Consider the following 27,350-nt stretch of genomic DNA (forward strand, 5'->3'; position numbering starts at 1 on the left):
TCACGATGGATTTACATTATGAATGATTTGTGACATTGTGTTATTGGGAATGAGATTGATGAGAAAAAACAAATTTGTAACATGTGATATTTCAGGGTAAATGATGCCTGGATATGTCAGAGAAGTTTATTAGACAGGAGCATTTGTTTTGGTGTTTTTCACTTCCAATATATTTCATTATCACTTAGGATTTGGATATAGGAATTATTACTTTGTTAGATTATGGGTTAAAAAGTTGTGATTTTTCATTTGGAGTATTGAAAAAGGAGCATTAAAGATGTTGCCTACAGAATATGAGACAACTGGAATGGTATGTACAAGGGGGCTGGTGTTTGTCTTTTTGTTGTTGTTTTTCCAAGCATAGACTTTTTTTCTTTACTTAAGGCTGGTAATAAAGCATTATTTTGTACCTGAGATAGAGAGCTTCTGTAGGCTTTCTATTTACCTACATGCGAACTTGCACAATAATGGTGTGCTGATGCAAGGCTGTGCTAGAGCTAGGTCATGCTATACAATGAGCATAGAGCTAGGCCATGCTATACGATGAGCATAGAGCTAGGCCATGCTATACCATGAGCATAGAGCTAGGCCATGCTATACCATGAGCATAGAGCTAGGCCATGTCTATACCATGAGCATAGAGCTAGGCCATACTATACCATGAGCATTGAGCTAGGCCATATTATATCATGAGCAAAGAGCTAGGCCACCAGCATAGAGCTAGTCATGCTATACCATGAGCATAGAGCTAGGCCATGTTATACCATGAGCATAGAGCTAGGCCATACTATACCATGAACATAGAGCTAGGCCATATTATATCCATGAGCATTGAGCTAGGCCATATTATATCATGAGCAAAGAGCCAGGCCACCAGCATAGAGCTAGGTCATGCTATACCATTAGCATAGAGCTAGGCCATGCTATACCCATGAGCATAGAGCTAGGCCATGCTATACCATGAGCATAGAGCTAGGCCATGCTATACTATGAGCATAGAGCTAGGCCATGCTATACCATGAGCATAAAGCTAGGCCATGTTATACCATGAGCATAGAGCCAGGCCATGCCATGCCATGATTATAGAGCTAGGCCATGTTATACCATGAGCATAGAGCCAGGCCATGCCATACCATGAGCATAGAGCATGGCCATGCCATACCATGAGCATAGAGCCAGGCCATGTTATACCATGAGCATAGAGCTAGGTCATGCCATACCATGAGCATAGAGCTAGGCCATGTTATACCATGAGCATAGAGCCAGGCCATGTTATACCATGAGCATAGAGCTAGGTCATGCCATACCATGAGCATAGAGCTAGGCCATGTTATACCATGAGCATAGAGCCAGGCCATGCCATACCATGAGCATATAGCCAGGCCATGTTATACCATGAGCATGGCTATGTCATGCCATACCATGAGCATAGAGCTAGGCTCATGCTATACCATGATTTTGCAGACCCTGTTTATGGAAGGTAATGGAAAGTACAAGTTAATGTCCATGTCCATTATCACCGGCTTCATTTAAATATATAAAGCCTTAGTGCAATAACAGAATAAATCTTTCTAAATTTAATAGCAGTTAACCAGTTATTGCACTATGGTAAAAAAAATACCTAACATTATTAGAATAAGATTTACCAGTAATTGTTAAAGTCCTGTAGTTCAGAAAAATGATGATTTATTGTTCATAATCATAATGGCTAGTGCTTCATCAGTTTCTTTGAATTTTATTCCAGACTTGTCAGAAAAATTGTTAAAATCAAGTTAACACTTTAAATCAATCTTAAGAAGGCTTAAGAAATATTTGAAGTGTGTCATGTTTTGTGAATGAATACTGGTGCTAAACTAGAAAAAAGCAAAGCATTAATCTTGTAGGCTGTTGAAGGTCTTTTATTGTTGTCATAATTTGATTTGATTTCCATTGATTGTTATAATCAAGATCTGAAAAAAAATGTTCTTGTTAGTAATTTTCACCCATAGTCCTCAACAAAGTACTCTTCTTCTGTGTGATAAAATAAATATTTATTCAGAATTACGAAGTAACTGTCAGTAATGTAACTTATAATGACTGCGTAACTTATAATGACTGTGTGAGAAAACAAACTAAGAATGTGAAACTTAGCAAGTCCTGTATGGCGGCTCATTTTATATTTTCCTCATTGGTAACTCAGCAGTTTGAAAATTGTATTAATTGAATTTAAATTTAAATTTGCCTCTGCTTCAATAACTTTCATTATTACAAACATGATGTGAGGGGGGATTTAAAAATATAACAGATTTGTTTGCTTAGTGTGTTATGCATGTCTAGTCCATGAAAGTATAGGGTGTGCACAAACGACTGTCTTATTTTAAGTCTGATCTCAATATTTGAATTGTTCAGTAAAATTTACGTGGTTAAACTTGTTTATTTTCTGTTACGTTCAAAGAAGAAATATGATTGCTTAAAATATATATAGACAACTAAAATTTGCATATGTGTCTTTGTTAAATTCTTATTCGGGTAAATGATGTTTAACAAAAGGCAGTTCAGTTTGCATCGTCTATACTTAGTGATGAATGAATGAGTCATATGTATGAAACGATAGGCTCTTGCCGCTTGCACTATTAACAGTGCATTTCAAATTCAAAACCATGTTTTTGTTGTGTATGGATCAATACAGAAACTTGACGATTTCAATACAAGATTTATTTTATCAATGGGCACTGTGGGAAGTTGTACCAGAGGAGGTCTAACACGTGATTCTAATCTAATAGGGTGTGTGAAAATGAAAAAAAAGAAACGAAATTGAAAATTAACTTTAAACAGATTAGAATTGAGCAACTGTATATTGATGCTGAACAAAGCATTGTCCTCTTAACAAATTGATGTGTGAAAATAATGTATTTGATGAGTTGATTTCTTGATTTTGAGGAAAAATATAGGGTTCTCTTTGTTTTTGGGAGAATGATCAAATATCCTGTCTGAAAATGTGTGTTTGTTTTACTCTTTTCCTAATCTTTGTGGTATTGTTAAGTAAAGAAGTGTATAGAATACTTATTTGTGTCTATGTCTCAGGCTTGTTAAATAGGCAAGAACAAACATAAGTAGCATTTGTTAGGAGAGTCAATGAAAAAATTGAGCATGTTTACATTATTCAATTATTCTGAGTGCCTGAGTTCAATGATGGGGGGGGGGGGGATTTTTTTTTAGTGGGTGGTTCCAATTCAAGTTGGGCTTTTTGTTTGACTAGTAGAAAGCTCAGGTTATTTGAATGGTGAATTTCCCCGGGTTAGCTGGACGTAATCATTTACTTCTATGTACAACTTACAGGATACTAATAATGCAAGAGGAATCATCACAGAAATTTCTTCTATAAATATTATTTTCTACATTTGTAAAACATTATAGATTTGTTTACAAATACCCTGATGATAGCCTTTACCTATTTACTGCAGGGAATTCATATAGTAACAATTCTACCTATTAACAATATGATTTAGTAACTTTTTCAGCATATTTAGAGCTTAAGCTTGCAATCTTTATCATGATTTTAAAAATAGCTTGCAGTTATAGCTCGATTGACATGTAGTAAAATTAGTTGAAAACTAGTATTTTACCTGTTTTTAGTGTAATGTAAATTAGGTGTATTCAAGTTGCAGTGTAGGTAGAGATAAAGGGAGTAATTGGTGTAAGTCTAGACAGCTAATTTACTGGGGTATTAAGTAAGATTTGTTTCTATCAATATCTTTTCCTGCTTACTTGTTTAGGAATATTGAAAATCGCAGTGCTTGCAAATAAAAAAGAAACCTCTGTTCTATCAAGTTATCTTGTTTTGTGTTTTTTTTTGCTGGGTTTTCTGTTATTCAGACATGGCCACTTCACAGCTTTATTGATGAAGGTAGATGGCAGTTTAGAGGTGCCCCTTTGTATGTCATTTGAGGTACAAGCTCGCAACTTCCTCTGCATCAAACCACAGCAATCCATAAGCTGCAAATGTAGCTGTAGAATAAGAATTAATGATAGTTTAGACTGTGCCAACTAGGAGCAGTTATTATAAATTCAAAAATGTCTTAAGTAACCTTTGTATATTAACTAGATTCTTTGAAGTGAAGTATTTTTATCTGTTCAAATATGCTTGTTTATAGATAGAGTATCAGTACAGTTGGGCTTCAAAGGTTGGGGTCCCTCGCTGCTTATCTTGGTAAATATTTTCACATCAAGCAGTATATATCCATGAAATATGCATTTGAAGGAAACTATTTAATATAGTAGAGGAATTATTTATAGCTTTAGAAGTTAATTTTTATTGAAGTGGCTTGAAAGATTCACCGAGGTAAAGGTGAAGGTAAAGGAGTATTATTTGCTTACATGTATTGCCATTCTGTGGATTTTTAGTGAAATACTGTAACATTTAAAGGCACACAAACCCTGTCGGTGAAAAGCCAGCTCACCACCAAGAGCAGTTTGTGTCCTTACATATGGGAAACATTCCCTTATGTTAATTCGCCAACTTGAGTTTTGCATATTGTTATGCTCATTATTCTAAATGGTGTTGATTTGTTTGCATTTTATGACTGTCTGTTACTCGTTTTACCATGTTCCATGCTTTAAGAAATTTACGAAATTGATGGAACTGAGCTCTTTTCCCAAAACTTTTGAAAAAAGTCAATATGGATATTTCTTGCTTTTGTAATAATTCAAACATTTATTGCTCAAAGCATTTGTCTCATAACTAAATGACCAGAGAGGAAGTAAGTTAGGAGTCTTCCAGTCTTACAACTGTATCACAACAACCTCTCAATACAGAAAATCACAATTCTTTATTTGTCGTAGACTATCTTAAGTACTCTGTAGACAGATTTACATTTTTTCGGTGACAACACTGGAGCAACTTTCTTTTCTTGTCGAAATGTCTTGTTTTATTATGCTGTAACACATTATTGGATGATTTATATTCACTTTTAGACACACAGTTGTCTCTGAAGGTTTTAGACTGTACATGAAATGTGATTGATCTTGTATATAGTGTATTTTTGAAGTAGATTTGTGAATAGAGATACTCAATATCCTGCAAGTGTAGTGTTTTTTTTTCACAACTTATTAAATCCCTTTGTACAAACAAACATTTACTCTTACTGCCGCGTTGGTGTCTTCAGATTCTTTATGTGAAAAAGCTATCCAGCTAGCGTACAAAACATTGGTGGTTCTACTTGTGTGCCCGTTTATGCCTAAAATATTGTGCAAAGGTGCACCTGGGGACTTCCTTCTCCAGTAAAGCTGGAAAGTCGCCATATTGCCTATTCTGTGTTGGTGTGACATTAAACCCTAAAAAAAGAACAAACAAACAAAAACATTTACAACCAAGTGAATATATTTTACCAATTTTTGCCTCCATCCTTTTATAAATGTTTATAATCTTATGTATTTTGATTTTTTATAAAGAATTTTATAATGTTGTTTGACCTATTTTCTGATATTTCTCCCAATAGTTGGAATATTACCATGTAGAAAATGGGAGACTTAAAATTTGCATATTTTATTGACCCATTTGCAAATTAAGTGACTGAAATTTGCATTTTTGCATATTTAATCTTTTGAAGAAACTGTACAGAATTTCGAGATGTTTTTAAATGAAGTTAGTCGGGGTTTTTTAAGTTGATAATATATTTATATTTACTAGTATGTCGAAGTTGATGGCATATTGCTTTTTACAATGTGTGCATGAAGGGAAGTAACTTTGCAACATATTATAAATATTTGTTGCAAGGATGTATTGATTACTTCCCTTTGGATTCTAATTAATTAAATGACAGTATGCAGACTTCATGAAATTTTACACAAAAGTATTAATTTCTTTAGGTTTATGTGGAAAAAACAACAACAAGCTATTTACAAAATATTAAATGACACAATAGTTTTATTGAGAATTTATAAATACTTTTGAAGACTTTTCTTAGATAATGTTCACTTGTTAATTGCTGGTGCATGTGACCAGTACAGACCAAGAACAGCCAGTACATCTATGCTTTCTGATGATGGCCTGCACCGTCTGCTGTTCAGTTAGTATAATTTTGATTGTTTTTTTTTCCAATCTTGTCCAGATAGAAAGATGGATGAGTTCATAAGATATTTAGCATGAACAGCGCTTAGCTAAGTAGTTTATAATTTTTATCTTTTACTGATTAGTAGTTTATAATTTTTAAATGAAATTGAATAAACCTTGCAGTTCTGAGATCAGTAGCCTAGTGCCACCATTTTGTTTAAATGGTCAGCATTGGTCAAGCAGTTTCTGAAAATACTGCTTCCTTTGTTTAATTAAATAGTGCCAGGACAAGTATAAATCAACTGTGCAAGCTTAATTATCATAACTCATGTTTAAAGCCTTGGAGAAAATAGGTTTAAATTCAGACATGTATATGCAAGCTATGTGCAAACTATATGCTAATTTGCCATGTAGAATGCATAAATTATCTCTTAAGTATTTTCCATTTGGCTTTTCAATTTTGAAACATGATAAAAACTGCATACCATCACAAAGCTCATTCATTTGTGTATGTTCTACAACTAGCCAGTCACAAGAAACACTTGTCTCTAGTAATCTGACACAGCTGTTCTTACTTATCAGCCTGTCTGGCTGGGCTGTGTGTACATGTAATGTGTGAAAACAGAGCATATCACTTACAATCTACGGTTCCCAGTTTGTTGTTCTCACAATAACAGGGATTTCAATTTTACTCCGTGTAATGAAGGCATAGGAATGCTGTGTTACTGAAAAATTAAAATTGACAAAATTGATAAAAAAAATTGAAATTTGAATTCAATCAATGTTTTCTGACAACAGTGCCTGTAGGATATTCATGATTGTGTTGAAATGGAAAATTATTTGAAAGGAAAATAACATTTCATCATCATCAATATAGGGATTATTTAATAAAAAAAAAATCTTTCTTGTAGCCTTCTACAGTACGAAAGGTTTAATTTAAAACTGTGTACTGTGTTTTACTATATCTAAAGTGTCATATTTTGAATTTAATGGTGATTTTAGAGAAACAGACTTTCTTTCAAAGTTCTTGTAAAAAAAATGAAGACAGATCTCTGTAGGAAAGGATTTTCCCAGTATCATATTGAAATAGTTTTGTGAATTTTAAATACATTTTGTATTATGAAAGAGACCTGATGTTTTAACATGATGCGTTTTATGTAGAAGGTAAGATTGACAATCTTTAGAGAGATAGTGTAAGGAGTAAGGAATTTAGTTATATATTGACCTATCACCTTGGAGATACATAAGAATGAAGATTGTTCAAGTCGAAGATTGTTCAATTCTTGTAAATTAAAGGATAGGCTGCTTAAATGACCTTTACTACACTACATGTATAAGAATAAGTGTTGGAACTGAAAACACTTTAATATAGAATTGATAATTATTCTTGTTGTTAAAATTCATGCAGCATGTTGACTTTAATGAGGCAAAGTACATGTAGATTGGAGTAGTGGGGTAGCAAAAAGTGTCAAGGTAAAACAAGATTTTTCTAATGTAAGTCTCTGATATTTTTTTTAGTTGACAGAACAGAACAGATTATTTATTCAGATTCATCTTATATATTACACTTGCGTGTTGACGAAGTTGTTATTAAAGAGTGTAAATAGTTCTTTAGTGGACTGGTGGTGGTGGGGTTGGTAGTTTTCACTCGGGGATCATGACTGTAAGCCAGAACACAGTTTAGTCACTGCATTGTTCCTGGGCAGACTGTCTAGCAGTTTACCAGTACTAGTTGCCTTTACTTTCACGAGGAACTGATAACTTCTGTACATGCGAATGCGAGTGCGAATGACCTTAGAAAGGATTTCATGATCAATCACGATAAAAGTGACCTGCACTGTCTGGAAATGGAACCTGGATCTCCTGATTCACAGTCCATTGCTCTACCTACTAAGCTCATTTTCCATGTTAATCTAGTCAAACTACATGGTAAGTAGGTCACTTAATGGGTAGCCCAACAAATTGTGCGCCAGGGCTTTTTATTATATAGATGATGGTAGCCCTTTGCGAAAAAAAATGAAATTTGAATTAATTCGATTTCCAACACAGTTTTGAATTTAACTGGCTAAAGCCGACATCTATTCAATATCAGTTTGTAAAATCAGTCGGTCTTGCAGTCAAAATAATGAAACTAACTTGATGGGGTACTATTTCATATTATATTTTACAAAATAATTAATACTACTGCATCAGGTCTATATATGGAAGAAAAACATTGTCTACTTTATTCACTGTACAGTGACTCTACTCATGAAATATTTATATATTTTGACCACTTAATGTGAGAAGATAGGTTAATAAAAACACTTGATTATCCCCTGTCAATAAGTGTTTTATACTGAGTACATTCACTTGAGGTCGTAACGTTGACAATTGAGACGTACACTGAATTCCGTAATGAGTATTTTGCAATAAGCATGTTACTTTTTAAGCTTTTCCTTTGTTCCTTGTTTAAGTTATTTTAGCTCCAAGTTGTTTGTATGTGATTCTATGATGCAAGTATTTATAGTCTAGAAAGTATATGTATATATATGATGTTTATGTGCATTATCACGTTTCAAAATATATGTGCGTAAATTTTTTTTTATAAACTATGTTTGGTGCTTGTTTTAAATGTTGGATATTTGGAAAAAAACAGTGTTATTTGGTGTTATTGTTTATAAAAGACTACATTGGATAATAATTCTCAAAACATGCAGTATTTATATATAATAAGTGGTTAATAATTCAACTTTTGGATTTTACAAGGAAAAAGCTTTTACATGTCTTTGAACATGAAGGTAACAGAGAGAAAATGAGGAATTTGATTTCTTATACTTATGACGCTTATTCTTGTTAATTTTAGAAACCAAAGAAATATTATAGTAATGTATTTTGTTATTGAGCTTTTTAAGAATTATTTTGGGTTATTTTAGGGGCTTATTTAAATATTGATGATAATTCACTTGGGAGAAACATAAATAAGGTATAATGAACGTGAAAATGATTAACAAACATATAAATTTTGTTCGAAAGGAAGAAAATTATATATTTTTGTGGGAAAAGTTTTACACTTTCTTTTTATTTAACAGTTATTAAATGTTCATAATGAAGACAGCTCAATATCTGAAAATCAGCAACACTCACTTAGAGATATTGATAATTTTTCACTGATGGGCAAAATGCACAACTTTTGTTGTCAACAATTTTTTTTTTGCTCCAATTCACATGAAATGTGTTCCCCATTGGCATCTACTTGCTGCGAACATATGATTTAGAATAAGGAAGAGTAAAATATGAAGAAATAAAATAAGGAAATAATGGAAAGATAGTATATAATACATGTACGTTACATGTTTAATAAGTGTTTCTTTTGTAATTTATTTATTCATATTACAACATGTATATCCTCATTAAAGGCTTTGAATTTATGCCAAAACAACCCATTTCCTGTTCATTAAAACTTCTTTATATTTCTACCATTTTTAAGTTTATATGAATGTTAACAGATCTGCTATAAGAGACCAATTGTCAACAAAGACCATTCACTATCCTCCAAAATCTAAAGTGACTAAGACTTGCCCATATGTGCAACCGGTGGCCGGCAGCGAGTGTAAATAAACTCAAACGCACATACAAAGACCAAATTTCAAGACAATTTTTTTCTTTGACTACACAGTCATCACAGAAAGGTTTAACTATATTTTTGATTACCAAGTTCATCAAAATACCAGAAAACATTCAAAATAAGAAACATTTAGGGTAATTACCAATATCTGATTAAATCTGGGTGTATTTGAGAGAATAGCTAGGTATAATAATCACTTTGTTCAAGTAGTTGTCTATGGAACAAAAGGGCAAGGTATACTAAAGATAAGAGAAAAATTGCTTTCTGACATAAGTAAATAGATAATATTAACAGGTCCAGACCTACCTCAGGCAATGCCCTAATTTTCACGTATATATTCTTTAAGAAATTTATTTTTTCTCTCAGATTTTATGAATTACACAGGGTTTACTGGTAAAATGAAATAAATTGAATGAAACTTCTTGTTAAATGGTGCTCATTGAATAAAACTAATCCCCAATAGTGTAAATTGAATGAAATTCATTGTAAAATGATGTAAATTGAATGAAACTTCTTGTTGAATGGTGCTCATTGAATAAAACTTATTCCCATATAGTGCAAATTGAATGAAATTCATTGTAAAATGGTGTAAATTGAATGAAACTTACTGAATAAAACTTATTGCCAAAATTAAATGATGTGAATTGAATAAAAGTTCATATTGTGGAAGAAAACAAAAATTGAATTTAACTTATTGTTAAATGGTGCAGCTTAATGAAGGAAATTTAAATAAATCTGCAGAATGGTCTATAATTTGACAGTGGTTCTTTCAAAAATTTGGAATTTCGGAATAAGAATTTATAAAGATAAGTTTTTTGATTAAGTGTTGTTACCATATTGACATATATTGAATGATATTAAGAAAATTGAGTGTTCTTTAGGTTAAAACATTATACTATAAATTGGTTTTAGATTCGGAGCAACAGTTACTAAATTACTAATATCAAGTTGTTAATGAAATAAATGATGTTATAGTCATAGATTGGCTATAAGTATAATAAGCTTTTTTAAATCTACTGGTGGGACACTTTTGGAACATTTTTCCGTACAGATTTCATAATTTTTAACGTAGAGACCAATAAATTTGACACAGTTCAGCTAGGTTCTTCTCCTAACTAACAAACTAGTTTGTTTATTTCTGATTGTATTGACACTTATATCTGAGGCTCGACAAGGAGGGTATCAAAATTACCTAAATAGTCTACACTACAGTACCATGTGTCCGGACAGATATGTACATGATATGATTTAATTCAGATAAAAGCTTGGGTGTTTTGATTTTTGATTTTTAACATGATATACAATATGTCAGCAACAAATGCTGAAGTTTTGGATATTCTATTATTCACTCTGCAAATGATTATCGCTGGTATATGAGGTCAGGCATAATGCTTTCTTGGCCCCCAAATTTCAACATCAACATTCTTGAAATAAACATTAAAATATTACCATTTACGGAGGTTGAAATAAATTTATTTACTTAATTTTAAAAGAAACATGCACTTATCGTTGATAAAAAAGTGACTGACAACCACTGAACAAAGAAAATACTAAATTAAGCATTTTCGGGGCCGTCCGGGTTTGGTGGTTGTCCGGTTTTGGTAGTCCCCAACCAGTATTAAGGCTACAATAAGAACATGATTAAGTAATAAAATAACAGGCAGCAAAGCTTGTAAGAAAGGAACTGAGTCAAGTATGTATTGGAGCCAGTGTCTATAATTAACTTTTGAAAGTCGGAATCTTCACATCTGTACCGATAACAGAAAAACCGCAGAAACACTTAACAAAATATACATGTTACTGATTTGACATACTTTTATAAAAAGTTGGTCAATTAGTATATTGATACCTTAAATTCGGCTTAATACTTGTTACATGTCAAACTGACTGACTAATATATCAATTCTACCGTAATTTGAGCTGGGAACCAAAATGTTCATTATGCTATAGACAATTTGAGGGCGTGACCACTTTTAGAACTGAACTTTTCAACTGTTTTGTTTATTCTTTGATTATTTCATTAGATAGTCCATATTTTATTTCCTTTCTTGGCACCATGACTATTTATAATTTTATCTGAGTTATCTTGTTATCATTTTTTGAAGGTTTGTAGTATAACTGAAAGAAATTGTATTTTTGTCTCAAAATATTATTTAAAATAAAATAATTAAAAATTGAATGGAAAAAATTGTATGTTTTAGTCAATAGTTAAAATTAAATAATTGAATGGGAGAAAACTGTACATGTATGTATAAGTCAATAGTTAAAATTTTGTAATTTATTGGTGTAATAATTATTGGTTTTTAACATCAATTAAGCTAATTGAACTAAGATTATAATATTATAATTATGGTATCATTAAGTATAATAAGTTTTAATATCACAATAAATGCTCACAAATATGAACTACCGGGTACGTATAATATTTATGGAATTTCAAATATTCCAAAAGAAAAAAGAAATGCTTCGTAATTTGTACGATTTTCGATATTGTTTTAAACTATGTCATGAATTTAAAATCGTCTTGGCATGAAACGATTACAATTTGGTTAATAATAATAAGCTGATTTTGGCTTTTAACGCGATATATAATAGCTTGTAAATAAAACAAATTGTTGACACGATACTTCATTGTGGGTGATTATTCTTTCAATAGATCACTGACTGATAGGCAATGTTTCTTTCGTGTCACAGTGTCTTTTTCATAATGGCTTTGTTTATACCCACCCCCCTCCCACATTTTTACAAAGCCACTACTATGGGGTGAAGTGATGTCATTGTTGAAATCATTTATTCAACACGAGCCATTGTTTATTTGCGGTACTTTATTTCATTATTAAAAATATAGCCGTTACCATAATGATGTTATTATTTTAAATATGTAAGTGTTTATTTTGTTTTTAGAATTTACGAGCTATTTTCAGTGGATATATTAATAGTGTTCTTTGAATGGATTTAAAAACAAAGTGTCTATGTGTAGATAAACATTTGGTTTCTTGTACATATAGTAAGTAAGTTGTGTTGTTTGTTTAAATTATTAACTGCCTGAAGTAATCTATCAAAGTTGATGAATGTTGAGAAAACACACAGAAAGAAGGATTTTTCAAGAAATACTGACAGATTGATAAATTTTTTTTCGTAGAAGCCTAAAGTCAGTGTAAAGGTAATCTTAATCAGAGATTTTCTAATAGATAGGACATTATAAAACCATAGGATAACCCAGATTTTTCTTGCACGCTGGCAAAATCTAGGTTGCACAAAAACTTGATTTTTGTTTTTATTTGAGATTTACAAATAATCTTACTGTCCACAACTATAACTTTATTATTGTATAATTATATACATTAATATTACATTCTATTGTGTTGATATGATATTTTTAAACACTTAATAATTATCCCTCCTTCATTATATAAACAACTTATTTTGTTAAAAAAGCTTAACATTTTTATTAACCCATTACTTCATGAGCATTTTGTGAAAAATGGCTGTTTTCATTGAAAAGTCTCCCATTACAAGTTCAAATTGCTATAATACTATAAAAACTGCTTCAACACTAATCAAACTTGGCACAAATGTTGACTGGACCATTGCCCTTGCAACAACATGATCAGGCTTAAATTTTCTGTTACCATGGCAACGAGGGGACATCTCAAAATTGCCAAAAATCACTATTTTGCGTTGATTTTTTCCATCAAAATTGATTTCAAAGTGCTGCAACTTCTCAATGGATTGAGATAGAGTCAAATGCTTTTCAACGTTGGTTACATGTTACCTTATGATCAATCTGGGGTCATTTACAGCCTCTCACAAGTCCAAAATTTTCTTTGCGATGAGGGGGAATCCCCCCCCTTCAAACCCCCCCAAACAGAAGGGGGCACATCCCCCTTCTGGCAACCCCCTGATGTATCTTTTGGTTGGGGGGCCGCGCCGAAAAAGAGGTCACTTTTTTTAACAACATTTCTCAAACAAAAACAAGTGTTTGGGGCCTAAATAAGGCATTTTTCATCATTTGAGACAACAAAAAAAGGGGGGGTGAAAAAGGCGTTAAAAGGCGTGTATATGAAGTAATGGGTTAAAGCAACCACATCAAAAAAATTTTTTCAAGGTATATTATTTTATGTAACTATTTTTACCTACATAGTTGAAATAAATTTATATATCTCAAAAAACATAATCTTTTATCAGAAAAAGACACTTAATCATGGTAATGCAAGATATTTGTTAGTTAAAATATTGATGATAATTTTTATTCATATTGATCGTGTACTGATCATTTGTTAATGATTGGTCAATCTGTCATGATGACATGTACATCATTTCTACCACGGTGACAAATATTCACACTTTGTATATCCTCGCGACACACACTACATTTATGTGTCGGCCCCTCCATCATTCTACACATTCATATTATCTGTCAAAATACCTAAACTATTACACACTTTACATCTTGGCTAATTGAAAAAACCTGTGTCTACATGTATGTGTAATTATATGTATAATTATTTATCATAATTAAATACAAAAAAAAGTCTGTGAGATGAGATTTTAATTTTTTTTTGGAAATATCAAAAAAAATGTAAGTGTTTTACATGATACAGTAGCTTCGTGTATGGTGTATTTTTGGTTACAAGAAATTGTTTTGGCTGCATATTAAATATTATTTTCAAGTCTGAGGTCAGCATACTGACTAATTATTTTGGTTGGTTGAAATTTGTTGGTTTACTGAAATTAGCAACTTTTTGACCTTTCTCATTGACGAGAAGGTCATTGAAAGATTTTTTTTTCAGTGTTTCAAAGATAAGCAACATTTAGTTAATTGTGATTATTTATCATTACTTTTTAGGTTATTAAGTTGTGTAGTACTATATTTAAAACAATGACAAGACAATTTTAGTGTTTTAAGAATTGTATCAAATTTTGATAATAAATATAAATGACCAGCTTTTTCAAAGAGACTATTAAAATAACAAAGTATGAATGTCTGATTCTTTATGTCTGGCTATGATTATAATAATTACTTCCAATAATCTTTGTGTAAAGTTGCCTGTGATGTTAAAATCCTTTCCTATTTGGGCTTCATTGTGAAACCTTCCTTCTCAGTTTATGTTATGAATTGTCATTTTAATTCAAATCTAAAAAGTTAGAAGTTGCTGTGTCAGGGAAAAAAAACTATTTGGAAGAGCTGACTTTCTACTGTTACAATACTATGTAGTAAAACTATGTGGTAAAACTATGTGCTACTAGCAATTCATTGCCAACATATATCTGATAATAAATCACAATAAAAGCACCACTTCTAACTTGTTACTACAGAAACAATGCCAACAGTTCCAGGGTCATTTTTTGCCATGTTACTAATTCAAGTTGGCAAGAACTCATGAATGCATACAAAAAAAAGCAAACTGAATTCACCTCAACTAATATAATATCATTATGTGCTTTATAACTCTTCATGAATGAAGATAAATTTAGTTATGGCTCTTCTTAATTGGAGGTAAATAAGATTATTTTTCAAGACAAATAGTTAATTATTATTTACCAGTATATGAAGAAATGACACTCTATGATTGAAATTATGTGAATAAAATGTTGCTGTTTATTTTTGGAGATATGTTAAGTCTGACCTCTTCTTAATTAGAGGTAATACTCAGAAGACAACTCTTCATTTTTGGAGGTGACTACAATTATATCTCTCTATTCTTTCAGTTGTTGTCAGAAATCGTCGAGGTAGAGGAAAATAAAGATGACGTCTCGTTAACATGTGACCAGCGACGGCAACAACAACAACAATATTACAGTGACCGCCAGTCTCAGAGGCAAGAGAGTACAAAACCAGTCAGACGTAGCAACAAACGTAGGAGTCTTAGTTTACCAACAGGTACTCTAATCTTTATATTTCATATTATATCTATTGACTCTTTCCATCTTATATTAAATGGACATGTCCTTCTTTCAATATGGACTACACCATTCATCATATTTCGAGAAGTTGCTCAAAATAAGTAAAATGGCTCAGTGAATAGCAAACAGTGCAGACAGGATGCCACAGATCTTGGTCTGCACTGGTTCAGTATGGTAAAGGTTAAATAATAATTGATGCCTTTATGCTTGTAATAAAGTATATAATATTATGATAAATAGATCTTAAATTAATGGTTTGTACATGGAATCAATCAAATCTATCTGCCTGGTTAATACAGGAGCTTCACCAAAATGTCTGCTTCTGAAATAATGTATGAAAAGGTAAAATTCGGGGTCATTTACTATAAGCTAAGCTAATATTGTCTCAAGCATGACTTTTGGAATCTTAATGTACAACAAAAACAAACTCCAAATAATTTGAAATTGTCTAATAGTCGGGTTTGTGCATGCCATCAGTCTGTCAAATTTATTTGCGTTATTTTAAGGTCAATTTGATAGCTATATGAAATAAATATTTTGTATTTGAGGCCAATTTGGTTTTAAAGATTTTAAGATTTGGACATTTAAAGGTAGTTATTCACCCACATATAAATGTAGTAATAAGGATCCTTGTCAATTACCACAATATATATACTCACTATCCATGTATTGATAGTGTGTTATCAATGGAAGGAGAAATGATATATTTCACTCATTTTGTAGAATGACCACTGGGTACTGTAGCTCTTCTGGAAGGAAGCCATGTGAACTCTGTGTAAACCTGAAACAATAAAATTAACATTATTTGCCCATCTACAGATATATCATATTTATTAGTTTACTGGCTGAAAACCTGTAATTTATAGCTTCATAAATGTTTACATTGAAAACATGAAGAATGAATATATCGTGGGGGTCATACATAAAACAACCTTGTATACATGTAGCTTTATAATTTTGAAGAACAAAATCCTTACTGGACCCTTTGTACTAAAACAGTTTGCTTTTCATTGGATTTCTATTTAACATAAATATAAAAGTTAGTGAAAATGCTTCGTAATATCTGAAAAAAAAAGTTTTTACGTCTAAATATGAAAGATTATTGAATAGGCTTTAACCCTTACCACCCTTAATATCTTAAATGAACTTGTAGATCTTTCATTCAGTAGAAAACCATTCATCATTTCTAGGAAATTTTTAAATATTGATTGAAGGGCACAGAGGCTGATGTTGGTCTGTACTGGCCACATGGGTTGGTTGAGTTGCCGCCAGAAGGCTAAGTTCGACTCTTTTCTGTAATTTGTTCATTATAAGTTGCTTTGCAATTTTTATGGCAGAAATTTGCATTCTGGGAAGGAATGTTATTGCCAATCTAAAAATTGACAATATTTTATCTAAGTAATGTGCAACAGAGAGAGAATTAGCCACTTTGAAATTCCACTTTGCTGCAACAATATCATGGCAATTTATTGTGAAATTTTTACTATTTCCGCTCCTTTAATGCTCCTTAAATGTTGCAAATATTTGTGAAAAATCATGCTCAGTAGTTGATTTTCCCAGAGAAACTTTATGACACAGTTTGGAGATTGAGAAAACATGCAGATTTTAACAGTTTTCAGCATATCTTCTGGCGAATTACTTAAAATGAAGGAATTTGACATGATGAAGATAATTTATTTCAAGACAATTAAGCGAAGCATGACTAAAATTTCCACTGATAGACAGCAGTTTTTCTCCACTGATAGACAACAGTTTTTGGGGAGGCTATGCCGACCCAATGTTAATAACTGTCTGTCAAATCTTACTGCCGCGGTAATCAGGTCAAAAAATAGTACCTTGATTTTTTCTAAGCTGACTCATCACTCATCACAGACATTTACAATATGAAAATATTTTCATTCTTTAATTTCATATCTGCAATTTGTAAAGATAATAATTCTCTGAAAAATTCTTGATTTTTGTTTAAATCACTACTCCGTGACGTCATACTGCCACGGTAATCAGGTCAAAAAATAGTACCTTGATTTTTTCTAAGCTGACTCATCACTCATCACAGACATTTACAATATGAAAATATTTTCATTCTTTAATTTCATATCTGCAATTTGTAAAGATAATAATTCTCTGAAAAATTCTTGATTATTGTTTAAATCACTACTCCGTGACGTCATACTGCCGCGGTAATCAGGTTTAGGCATACGTATACGTCTATATTAAATAGTTCTGGTATGAAAACCCTTCAAAATAATAACTTTATCCATATTTTTTTAACAAAAAGCATAAATGAAAATTTATAAGTAAATGCTTTAATTCAGTGGCAAATATTCTTTATTATTTTTGATAACAATTTTCCAATTACTACGCAGCGACCAACTGTTTATGACGGGTCATTAACTAGAACGTTGCAACTACGTATTCTCAATATCATGCATGTGCTTTTTATGTTATAAACTATTAATAGTCCTTAATATTTTTTAAAGACAAATAATTGTAAACTGTCGCTTACATCAGAGACATGGATCATGCTTGCGTGATAACTAAGGAAAACTAACTTATTTGTACACCCCAGGAGGCTGTACGCGGAAAACGCTCATAAACCGCTAAATCATATAGCTGTTTAGTAAATATTTTGCATACATTTAACTAAAAATTCACTGATGGTGATGAACATATAGTTTAAAAACATTTTATTCTTTAACCATTATCGCCGAAAAAAAAAACTATTTAACTACAAAACCCCTAAGGACCTCCGACAAAATCCCAGCAAAATATTACATTTTACATTAGCAAAATAAAAAAAGCAATACTTATATTTTCATCTTACATAATTCATTAATCAAACTTTTAACATAAAAGTATCTTTGGTAATTGACAGATCCCTACTCTGATCTTTTATTTGTATAGGAATAAATTTAAACATGTGCTCTTTTGTTTAGGAATATTTTGTAGTGAAAGTCTTATATATTCACTAATCTCATAATTAGAATTAGACAGGTTAGGAATTTATACAAACAGTTGTTTAGTTAACTATGCTCATTTTAATCCCAATAGAAACATTCAAATATTTGTGGTAAAAAACATGACCAAAGTACCTAGTAGTCGTTTACCCGGTGGTGATCCCATTAAACTGATTATAGATTCGAATTGATTAGAAAACACAAATAGAAACATGTGTTTCCGTACAACAAAATCGGAAGTAAAGTGAACAGTTAATTGACAGAAATATGTGGTCAAATATGTTTTAACAAGGAAATAAGTATTTCAGAGAAAGACGCAAAGATCAGTATGACCCCGTATTGTGTAATTAGAAAGTTTATTCAATTCTAGGGCATACATCATAATTTGATAGTCCATTTGTAATAAAATTCAAATTTTCAATACAGATTATGAGATACATAAAAAATATTAAAGAATAAGAAGCTTTAATTAAAAAACAAAAACAAAAAAAACAAAAACAAAAAAACCCGCATACATATACAAATTACTTACAGTCGAGCATCGGGAAGTCATTAACATATCTTACGAAACTTTAATTTGAAACCGATATTTGCTCGCGCTGAAGTGATAAATGTTTATTTGAAAAATAAAAAAAAAAGAACTTTTATGGTTGTGTTCTAAAAATAATGGGCGGCATAAGAGGAATTTCTTATTCATTTTACAACACTTGAAAAATTACTACAGAAAATGTGTTGTTGTTTTGTTTTCAAAAAAAAGTGTGTGTGTTTTAAGTTTATTTATACTCGGCGCCGGAATAACCATATGTCCGAGATTATAGCATCTGGGACGTCTTTTTCAAGCAGATTCTTCCTGGAAGCCCATTCTTCGTTCTTTGGTGGTAAAGGAGACGACAATACCGTCAAGGCATCAACTTTCTGACTGACGACAACAAAAACGGCATCTATTAGCGCCAAACCTCCAGAGTAAGTCACGACAGGTCAACCAATCACCTCTGGTACTTATGATGACTTGACTATGACCTTCCGTGTGCCTTCTCCGCGACGTTGCACGCCTCTGGAGGTATTTGGAGAAGTTTCAACAAAAACTTCCAAAACACGCCATTTATAACACCATTCATAGCACTGACGGCTTCGATGTTCTCATCTATTTGCGGGAAATGGTCGACAGGGAAAACCCTACGTAATAACCGCACACCCTGTTAACAACAGATTTTCCGCAGTATATATTTCAAGCTAGTGAGGTTTAAAAATACACGTAAAATCTATCGATTAACTACCATAAGTTGGTTGAGTGTTGAGTGTTGGCGGTAAAAAAAGAAGATATAACTTCCTGATCAATTTTCACTTAGGTTGATTCAGTTTTGAATAAGCTTTGCAGAGATGTATTTTTTCAAGAAATATTTAGCTTTAATATTATCCGACGCCGTCAGTAATGAAATGGGATTAATTTTCTGAAACGTGATTTTATTCGAGATTTGCTTCTGAAGAAGACAGCCTTCTGTCTGTAGAGCATGAATGTTAATACTCATCACAAGACAGTATGTTATTGATCTCAATTATGGTACATCTAAACGTGTATAATTTTTATGTTCAATAAAAATGTTGCATCACGTGCAGTTGTTATTATCATTCAATAATATTAAAATGACATAAAATATTTATGATGAACAGTCCTAGAATATTTTGATAAGGAACCGTCAGTTGTAAAATGTTATTGTTATCTGATAATGAACAGTCGTCATACTTGCTGGTATGTCATTTATTATTGACAGTTTAGGTTTTTCAAAATTTGCATGATTAACAGTCCGAATGTAGACCTTAATTAAATGTTCTGGAATATTAACAAAATGAATAGTCAACCTCATTAACCATATATATGAATGGTTGAACACAACAGTAAGGATAAATAGCGCAATGTGCATATCTTTTTATTTTGGTAGCATATTTTAAGCAAAAAGAAAAGAAACTATAAGTCTGAAACATTCTCTCATAGCCTCCCCATCAGTACATTCAGTGCTTTGATTCTCTAGGTTATACATGATAATGACTTGTACTTGAATTCAGTCTGGGAATAACATCCTTGTATATAGGTGTAACTGTATCCTCACATATGTTACACTGATTTCCCCTTTTACAAAGGCCATCTGTCCTTACTGGCTACTTCGATTTTTTTTTGGTGATGTAGACCCTTGTTTTTTAACATTTTATAATTCAGCAATCATCAATTGAAATATCAGTGTGTTGGTTTTAATTGTATGTTCAATGTAAGGCTGTAAAATTCATATCCCCTACAGAAAATTCAAATGATCATCCACTGGAAATGTACCAAATATGATTAAGGCTCCTTTAACAGAGACCAACTGTTCAAAAGTCCATACTTTTATTATGAAATAATAATGAAATAATAATAAAAATGAAACTACACACAATTTATTTTCTATAAATTCTAAGTCAAATTTTCCAATAAGAAATCAATGCATGTAATTTATTGATTAAATATAATGTGCACAAATATTTGCAGTACACATTTTACATATTCTTTGATGTTGGAAAATTGTTTTATTTGCATAATTATATCCATATATATATTTTTTGCAAGTGTAGTGAACAAACAATATCACTAAACATACAGGATCTTTATGTCATAATGGTATATAGACAGATAGATGATATTTAAATTTAATTTTCTTTGAGACTGTATTAAGAGACTCCCTGTCATATGTGACCTTTTTCTGAAGATCCCTTGGAAAGTCACATATGACAGTCTCGACTGTAATACACATTATACTATGGGGAAGTCTATATGGACATATTTTATTGTACATTCTGAGATACAACATCTGTTCCCAGTGTACCACAATATAACAAAAAAAACCTACTCATGTTATGATGAATATCCTAGATTAAGAGTAAGATATAAACCATAAACTGTCAATGTTGATAGAGATAATTCTGATATATTCAAGGTACCTGATGATAGCTTATAAAATAAACTTGACTCCAGGTCCCTGGTTCAAAAACATGCCAAGTAATATTTACTTGGAGGAGGGGGGGGGCCTAAAACATTAACATTACTTCAACCTGCATATCATCTTTGTCATTACTAGCTTTAGCAGATTTCTAGATTGACAAGATTCTACTGGTGGTGTATGCTTCGGTTTTATAAAGCTATAATATAATCACAGATGGAAAATATCTTTGTCTAACAAATTGTTCTAGAGGGTTAATGCACATGTTTCTTGTGCTTTTACATCTGCTGAAGCACGAGAACACATTTAAAGCCCAAGCCCAGAGTGCTAGTGCGATATCATGTGACAGATATGTTTTGATAAGAATACTGGGGCCGTCATTGTATTAAGCTGGTTTCACTTTGCGCCCTGAGTCGATGAGTGTCCTCGGCACCTTTATAATTGACTTCTATCAAATGACATTACTCCTGTTCTGCTTCATTTGGAGAAGTTGGCAGTTATACTTGTGAAAAAAAAACAACAACAGAATTTTCGCCCATGGTTACAATTGTAGTATATTACTGCCAGACTGGCTTATGAATGAAATAATGTTAGGCTCTGGTACCATTGGCACCTTGCACGACATGTATACAGTTGATGGCCAGGCAGTATATTTTTGGTGTTTATCCATCATAACTGGCTTAAATTCTGGTTGTATTGTCAAAGTATCACATATAAATCAGCTTTAACATCAAAAGGTTTATGTTTAGCTAGCTTATATCAGAATTTGTTTGATGTTGAGCTTCTGTAGTTAATAATTCAACAGAAGGTTTTTAGAATTTTCAAAAACTTTAGATTTTACCATGGAGCTTATTATAGAATATTGTATGTATATCTGTGATTTTACTGAAGTAAACTTCTGTAATTCTAAAGTAGAAAATTTCAAACCCTCTGTAACTTGAGATGAGGGGATGTCTCTTCCAGTTGGCCTGTTTAGTGGTTTTACCTGGCTATTTAATGGTACACTTATAACCTGATAAAGGGCATTGATTTGTTTATAAAGTAAATATATATCTTATATCTTATATCTCGGTGCCCTCAGGGGGGAGGTATAATAAAAGTGTAATAATAAATGATAATCTAGATGACATATACCTGTGGGGAGGATAAAAGTAAGATAAATGACCATCTTGATTACCTATTTTAATTGATATTATATATTGATATTAAGAAATTATCATTATTACTGACAGTGATATTTTTCATAAAATACGAGGCCAAATATAGGCCTATTCCTTATTGACAAAACTATTGAAACTATTTTTATCTTCTAAATTGGTTATTAAACCACCTCCCCCCACCCCCCTCAAAAATTTTTTTTAAAAAAATGTAAAGATTAAATTTCCCTCAACCATCCAAAACTTGACTTTTATATGATTTTAATGGATTTGTGAAATTTCCCTATCTGTTTTCATAGATAAGAGTGTCAAATTTAAAGCAATTTTATTGATGATTACAAATAATATTTTATGGATGCATTAAATTTGTTTTAAATAAACCATCTGGTTAGCTCAATAGGTAGAGCAATAGTTTGTGAATCAGGCTTCCCGGGTTAAGTTCTGGGAGGGTGCACTGGTCTTTTTCATTGATTGATCATGAAATCCATTCTATAGTCATTCACACTGTACCTCTGCCCTGGCATGTACAGAAGTTATCGGTTCCTTGTGAAAGTGAAAACAACTGCTGGGTAGTACTGGTAAACTGCTTGACAGCCTGCCAAGGAATGATGCAGTGACAGATATGACTGTGCTCTGGAGAATTCTGACGTGATTCAGAGGTTAAACTACCAACACCACAACCAATTTGATTTAAGTCCCTTTAAAGTGATCAGTTAGTTTACGATGATGTTGCAAATATTAATTATAGCAGAGATTGACATACAGGATTTAATTAGCTCTTTAACTCATTAGGCACTGTAATTATAATAGATGTATTAATAACAAGGCGTTGTTTACATAGTCACTTATCTTGAAGATCGTAAATTGTGATTACACAACCGCCTATTGACTTAAACTATTGAATCATAAAAACCCTTTAGTCCCAATCTTTATCTAAGATTTTTTTTGTCAAAATACACATAATGAAATTATGACATTCGATACAGCGCACATAATATATATGGAGAGAGATCTGAATTTAGTCTGATACCTGGAGCAAAAAGATCCCGAAAAGATAGTCACGCTTTGCTCGGCTTATGTCAAGATAGAGAATCATTGTGAATTTATTATATTTTTCGTTAAATATGATAAAAAAAAGACAGCGTTACAACAACTTTTATTTACAAGTCCTCACATTCCTGAATAAATTATAATTTTCTGATAGAGGTACATGCAGCATGTAATAACAGTGTCTGTAGTGGTCATTAAATTTGTGATAACTGCGGTATACTATTGTAACAATATTGTAACTCAGAGGCATGTAACTGGATATCCTAAAAGATGTTTAATGTTCTATTCTAATTTGGATTGCATTTTGAAAGTGATATTCATCGTGGCTATATCTTTTTGCATGGTACGCAGTTTTTTTTTATACTTATATGTTAATTTTTTTATCTGTATAACAAAAATTGTGAACGAAAACGAAAAAAACAAACTTGGTACATTTGGTATTTAAATTGTTTGGAAAATTAATGTTTATTTTGTTGTGTGCTTGTTATATTTCGTAAAGTAATAATAAAGAAGGAATGAAAAAAGAGACAGAACATGTAATTCTGTCAAGTACAACTTAATTGGTTGTTTTTGACAATGTTTCACACATTAACTTTTTTTACAGGATAATTATTCTTATCAAGTCGGGACATCTGAGAGATTTATTTATTATAGTTTTTAAAGAGAGGATGTAGAATGTGAGTTTCATTATTCATTAACATAATTGGGATGGTATGCACAGTGCTATGTTGTTTTGTTGATTTTGGCAAGGACTGTAAATCATACTGGCTTAAGCCTCTGTATAGGTCAGAGGTCATATATGAATGTTAATCTATGGTCTATAAAATGACAGCTCTGGTCTTGAGGTTATAAAAACTTTTTGTCTGAGTTCTCTCTCAAATCTCAGGATTTTCATTGGTCAGTGTATATTCTGTGGCAGTTTCTGACCAATCAAATACCTGAGTTCTGAGTTTGAGTTTAGAGAATTAATTAATAACCTCAGACCCAGGTCTTCAACTTGCATATTTTTTCATCATATTATTTGTGTCATTTTGGTACCTTGTATTTTGCAGTTTTGGAAGCAGTCAAAGTTTGTGATGATCACATTTAGATTCAAAGTATATCAGTAGTGTTAAATATCTTATCTTATTTATTGCAGGAACTTTGGCATTTGGCGATGCTAGGATCGTTTATAAGAATGGACATTTCACAATCGAAACAATGGACAACTCAGAATATGATTGTAATGAGTCAGCAGATTACCATTCTAGTTCCCGGCATCTTGACAGTAATGTAGATGACATGTGGGAAATGCCGGATACCAGTGGAGATTCAAGGGAGACAACTGATATTCACAATAAACCTCATATGAGAAGACAAAATGCAAAAACTGTATTACAAAGTAGTGACTCTACCGAAGATGTGTTCTATAATGAAACTGAATTAAATATAACTGGTGATGCTAATGTGCTAAATATGGGTCGGACAAATGACGAGGTTTTTAACGAGTCGTGTTCTAGTCGTACATCGGATATGTCGGTTGATAGTTACTATTCTGAAGGGAATGGATTTTGAGTACAGATGAGTCTGTAACCGATTCTCAGAAACTTAGTAGTTCTAGTCTTCCTGAATCGAAAGATGTTGAAGTGAAACATGTCATGCAGCGAGCAAAACGGACGTCAAGTTTTCGAGCTGCACAGGAACGTGGAGCTCTGAGACTTTCTGGGATAGATGAAGATAAAGTTCATAACAGTACGAGGGCTAGATCTGTGTCACTAGATAGTCAGAAATCTGAATTGAACAAATCACCAAAAGTACAAAGTGTGCAAAATCAAAATCCAACATTTTTGAAGAAAGTGATGGCAAAACGGAAAACTCTGAACGAGAATCTAAATATATCAGGGTTTTCAAAACAAAGTGAGTCAGCTAAAGAGTTTTTCACAAAGAAAATGACATTGAAAGGACTGTTTAGAAAGAACAAATCAGATTCCTCAGTTAATAGTCCAATAAAGACTGAGCATCCAGTAAGTCCTCCAATAGCTACATTTCAAGATGATGACATTGGTAGTGTTGATACCCCACCTGGTTCTCCGTACCGTAATAGGAATATACGTCGCAGGCATACTTCTGCTGATATACTCAAGACATACCCTGATTCTAGTGAAACTGACTCTAACTGCCCAACTCCCACGCAAGAAAGGAGTAATAAATCAAGACATTCTATTTCGTCCCCTTCAACTCCTTCACACGAGGCAAACTCATTCTTGAATCTCAGCTCTCATGCCTCCAGCCCTCAATTTCGCGATGATGATGAGATGAGTATTACGTCTGCAAGTAGTTTTGCTAGTAGTATTCACTCACCACCCCTTGAACAACCTCATAAACCAAAAACTCCGAAGCCTGTTGGGGCCTCTCCACGGAGAAATCAAAGTTTTAGTTACCAGCTTTCTCGTTCTGGTTCCCAATCGTCTCAAAGAAATGTGATGAATTCTGTGACTTCATTAGAAAGTGACCAGTATGAACCAGTGCAAGACGATGTTATAAGAGACCCAAGGTGCGAGTGTGTGTTTAGATCTGAGGAACGTAAACGCAGGATGTCTAATCGTAATGTACGAGGGTCGACCGACTCAATTACCATGTGCCAATTCTGTAAACAAATGGAATTTTATAAGAGTGATAGTGCATTTTCAAACTCTTCATTTTATAAACAACAGTTGACTGGTAAAGAAAAACAAGGTGATGATGGTGCTAGGATAAGAAAAGATTCATCAGGGCGGAATAATTATGACAGACTGGGAATTATATCGCAAGCAGACGTCGCGTCCAGTAACAGCAATGACAGTGGTATACAACGTGACGCAAGTGTGCACTCCAGCAATGAGTCAATAAAGGTAATTATCATTGTTTTCTTTTCATTTCTTGATTTAAATTAATTAAAAAATAATGCCTAGATACAAGCAGGAGGGATTTTATATTTTTTGCTTAGTAAACATTGAGTTAAACACTGAATTTGTGAAGATGGTCTTGATGTGTTATATTTTGGAACTATTCATTAAATATTGTAGATATTTTAGGGTTCATACTACTGTGGCTATGGGCAGTATAGAGCCTGGTCATAATCAAAGACTGACCTAGTTCTTTAAATATGATAATGGTCTTTAAGACTTACATTGCCCTGCCAGTATAAATTAGAAAGTAAATAAAATAACATTTTAAACAATTCATAAGAAGTTGATTAATTTCCTCAATTTCTATTGTCAGTGTGGACTGGCTGTGACACATAATTTACCTCTTTGTATCCAAGAAATTTTAATGTGAGGGCTATACTGTTACACCGCAAGTCTGCACATTCTTCAGGTAACAGGCCAGTTTTATACACGTACAGTAATCAAGTCAACCTGCACATCCTAACAGTAACCAGTTCAAACTGCACATCCCAGCAGTTGCCAGGTCAACCTGCACACCCCAGTAGTTACAAGGCCCAACTACACACCCAATCAATAACTAGGTCAATATGCACACCACAACAGAAACTGGCAAATCTGCACACTTCAACAGTAACCAGGCCATTATGCACACCCAACAGTTGACAGGTGAACCTGCACAGCAGTTTATAGGCCAACCTGCACACCCCAACAGTAACTAGGCAAACCTGCACACCCCAACAGTAACTATGCCAACATGCACACCCCA

General features: G+C 32.5%; 2 protein-coding genes across 2 annotated transcripts in view; both read left to right on the forward strand.

Annotated features, from left to right (window-relative positions):
• On the forward strand, window positions 1-25,232 carry LOC132756183 (uncharacterized). The gene is made up of 3 exons (XM_060747189.1): window positions 1-310; window positions 15,351-15,522; window positions 24,817-25,232. The coding sequence occupies exons 1-3, from the start codon at window positions 278-280 to the stop codon at window positions 25,230-25,232; spliced, it is 621 nt and encodes a 206-aa protein (XP_060603172.1). The 5' UTR covers window positions 1-277.
• Window positions 25,223-27,350, forward strand: part of LOC132756174 (titin homolog) — a 40,805-nt gene continuing 38,677 nt past the window's right edge. Inside the window, exon 1 of the mRNA XM_060747172.1 lies at window positions 25,223-26,548. Coding sequence (XP_060603155.1) covers window positions 25,316-26,548 — 1,233 coding nt within the window. The 5' untranslated portion in view covers window positions 25,223-25,315. The remainder of the gene's footprint in view (window positions 26,549-27,350) is intronic.

The sequence above is a fragment of the Ruditapes philippinarum genome, unplaced genomic scaffold (genome assembly GCF_026571515.1).
Source record: "Ruditapes philippinarum isolate M1 unplaced genomic scaffold, ASM2657151v2 ctg2162_1_1_1_1, whole genome shotgun sequence".
Taxonomy (NCBI): Eukaryota; Metazoa; Mollusca; class Bivalvia; order Venerida; family Veneridae; genus Ruditapes; species Ruditapes philippinarum.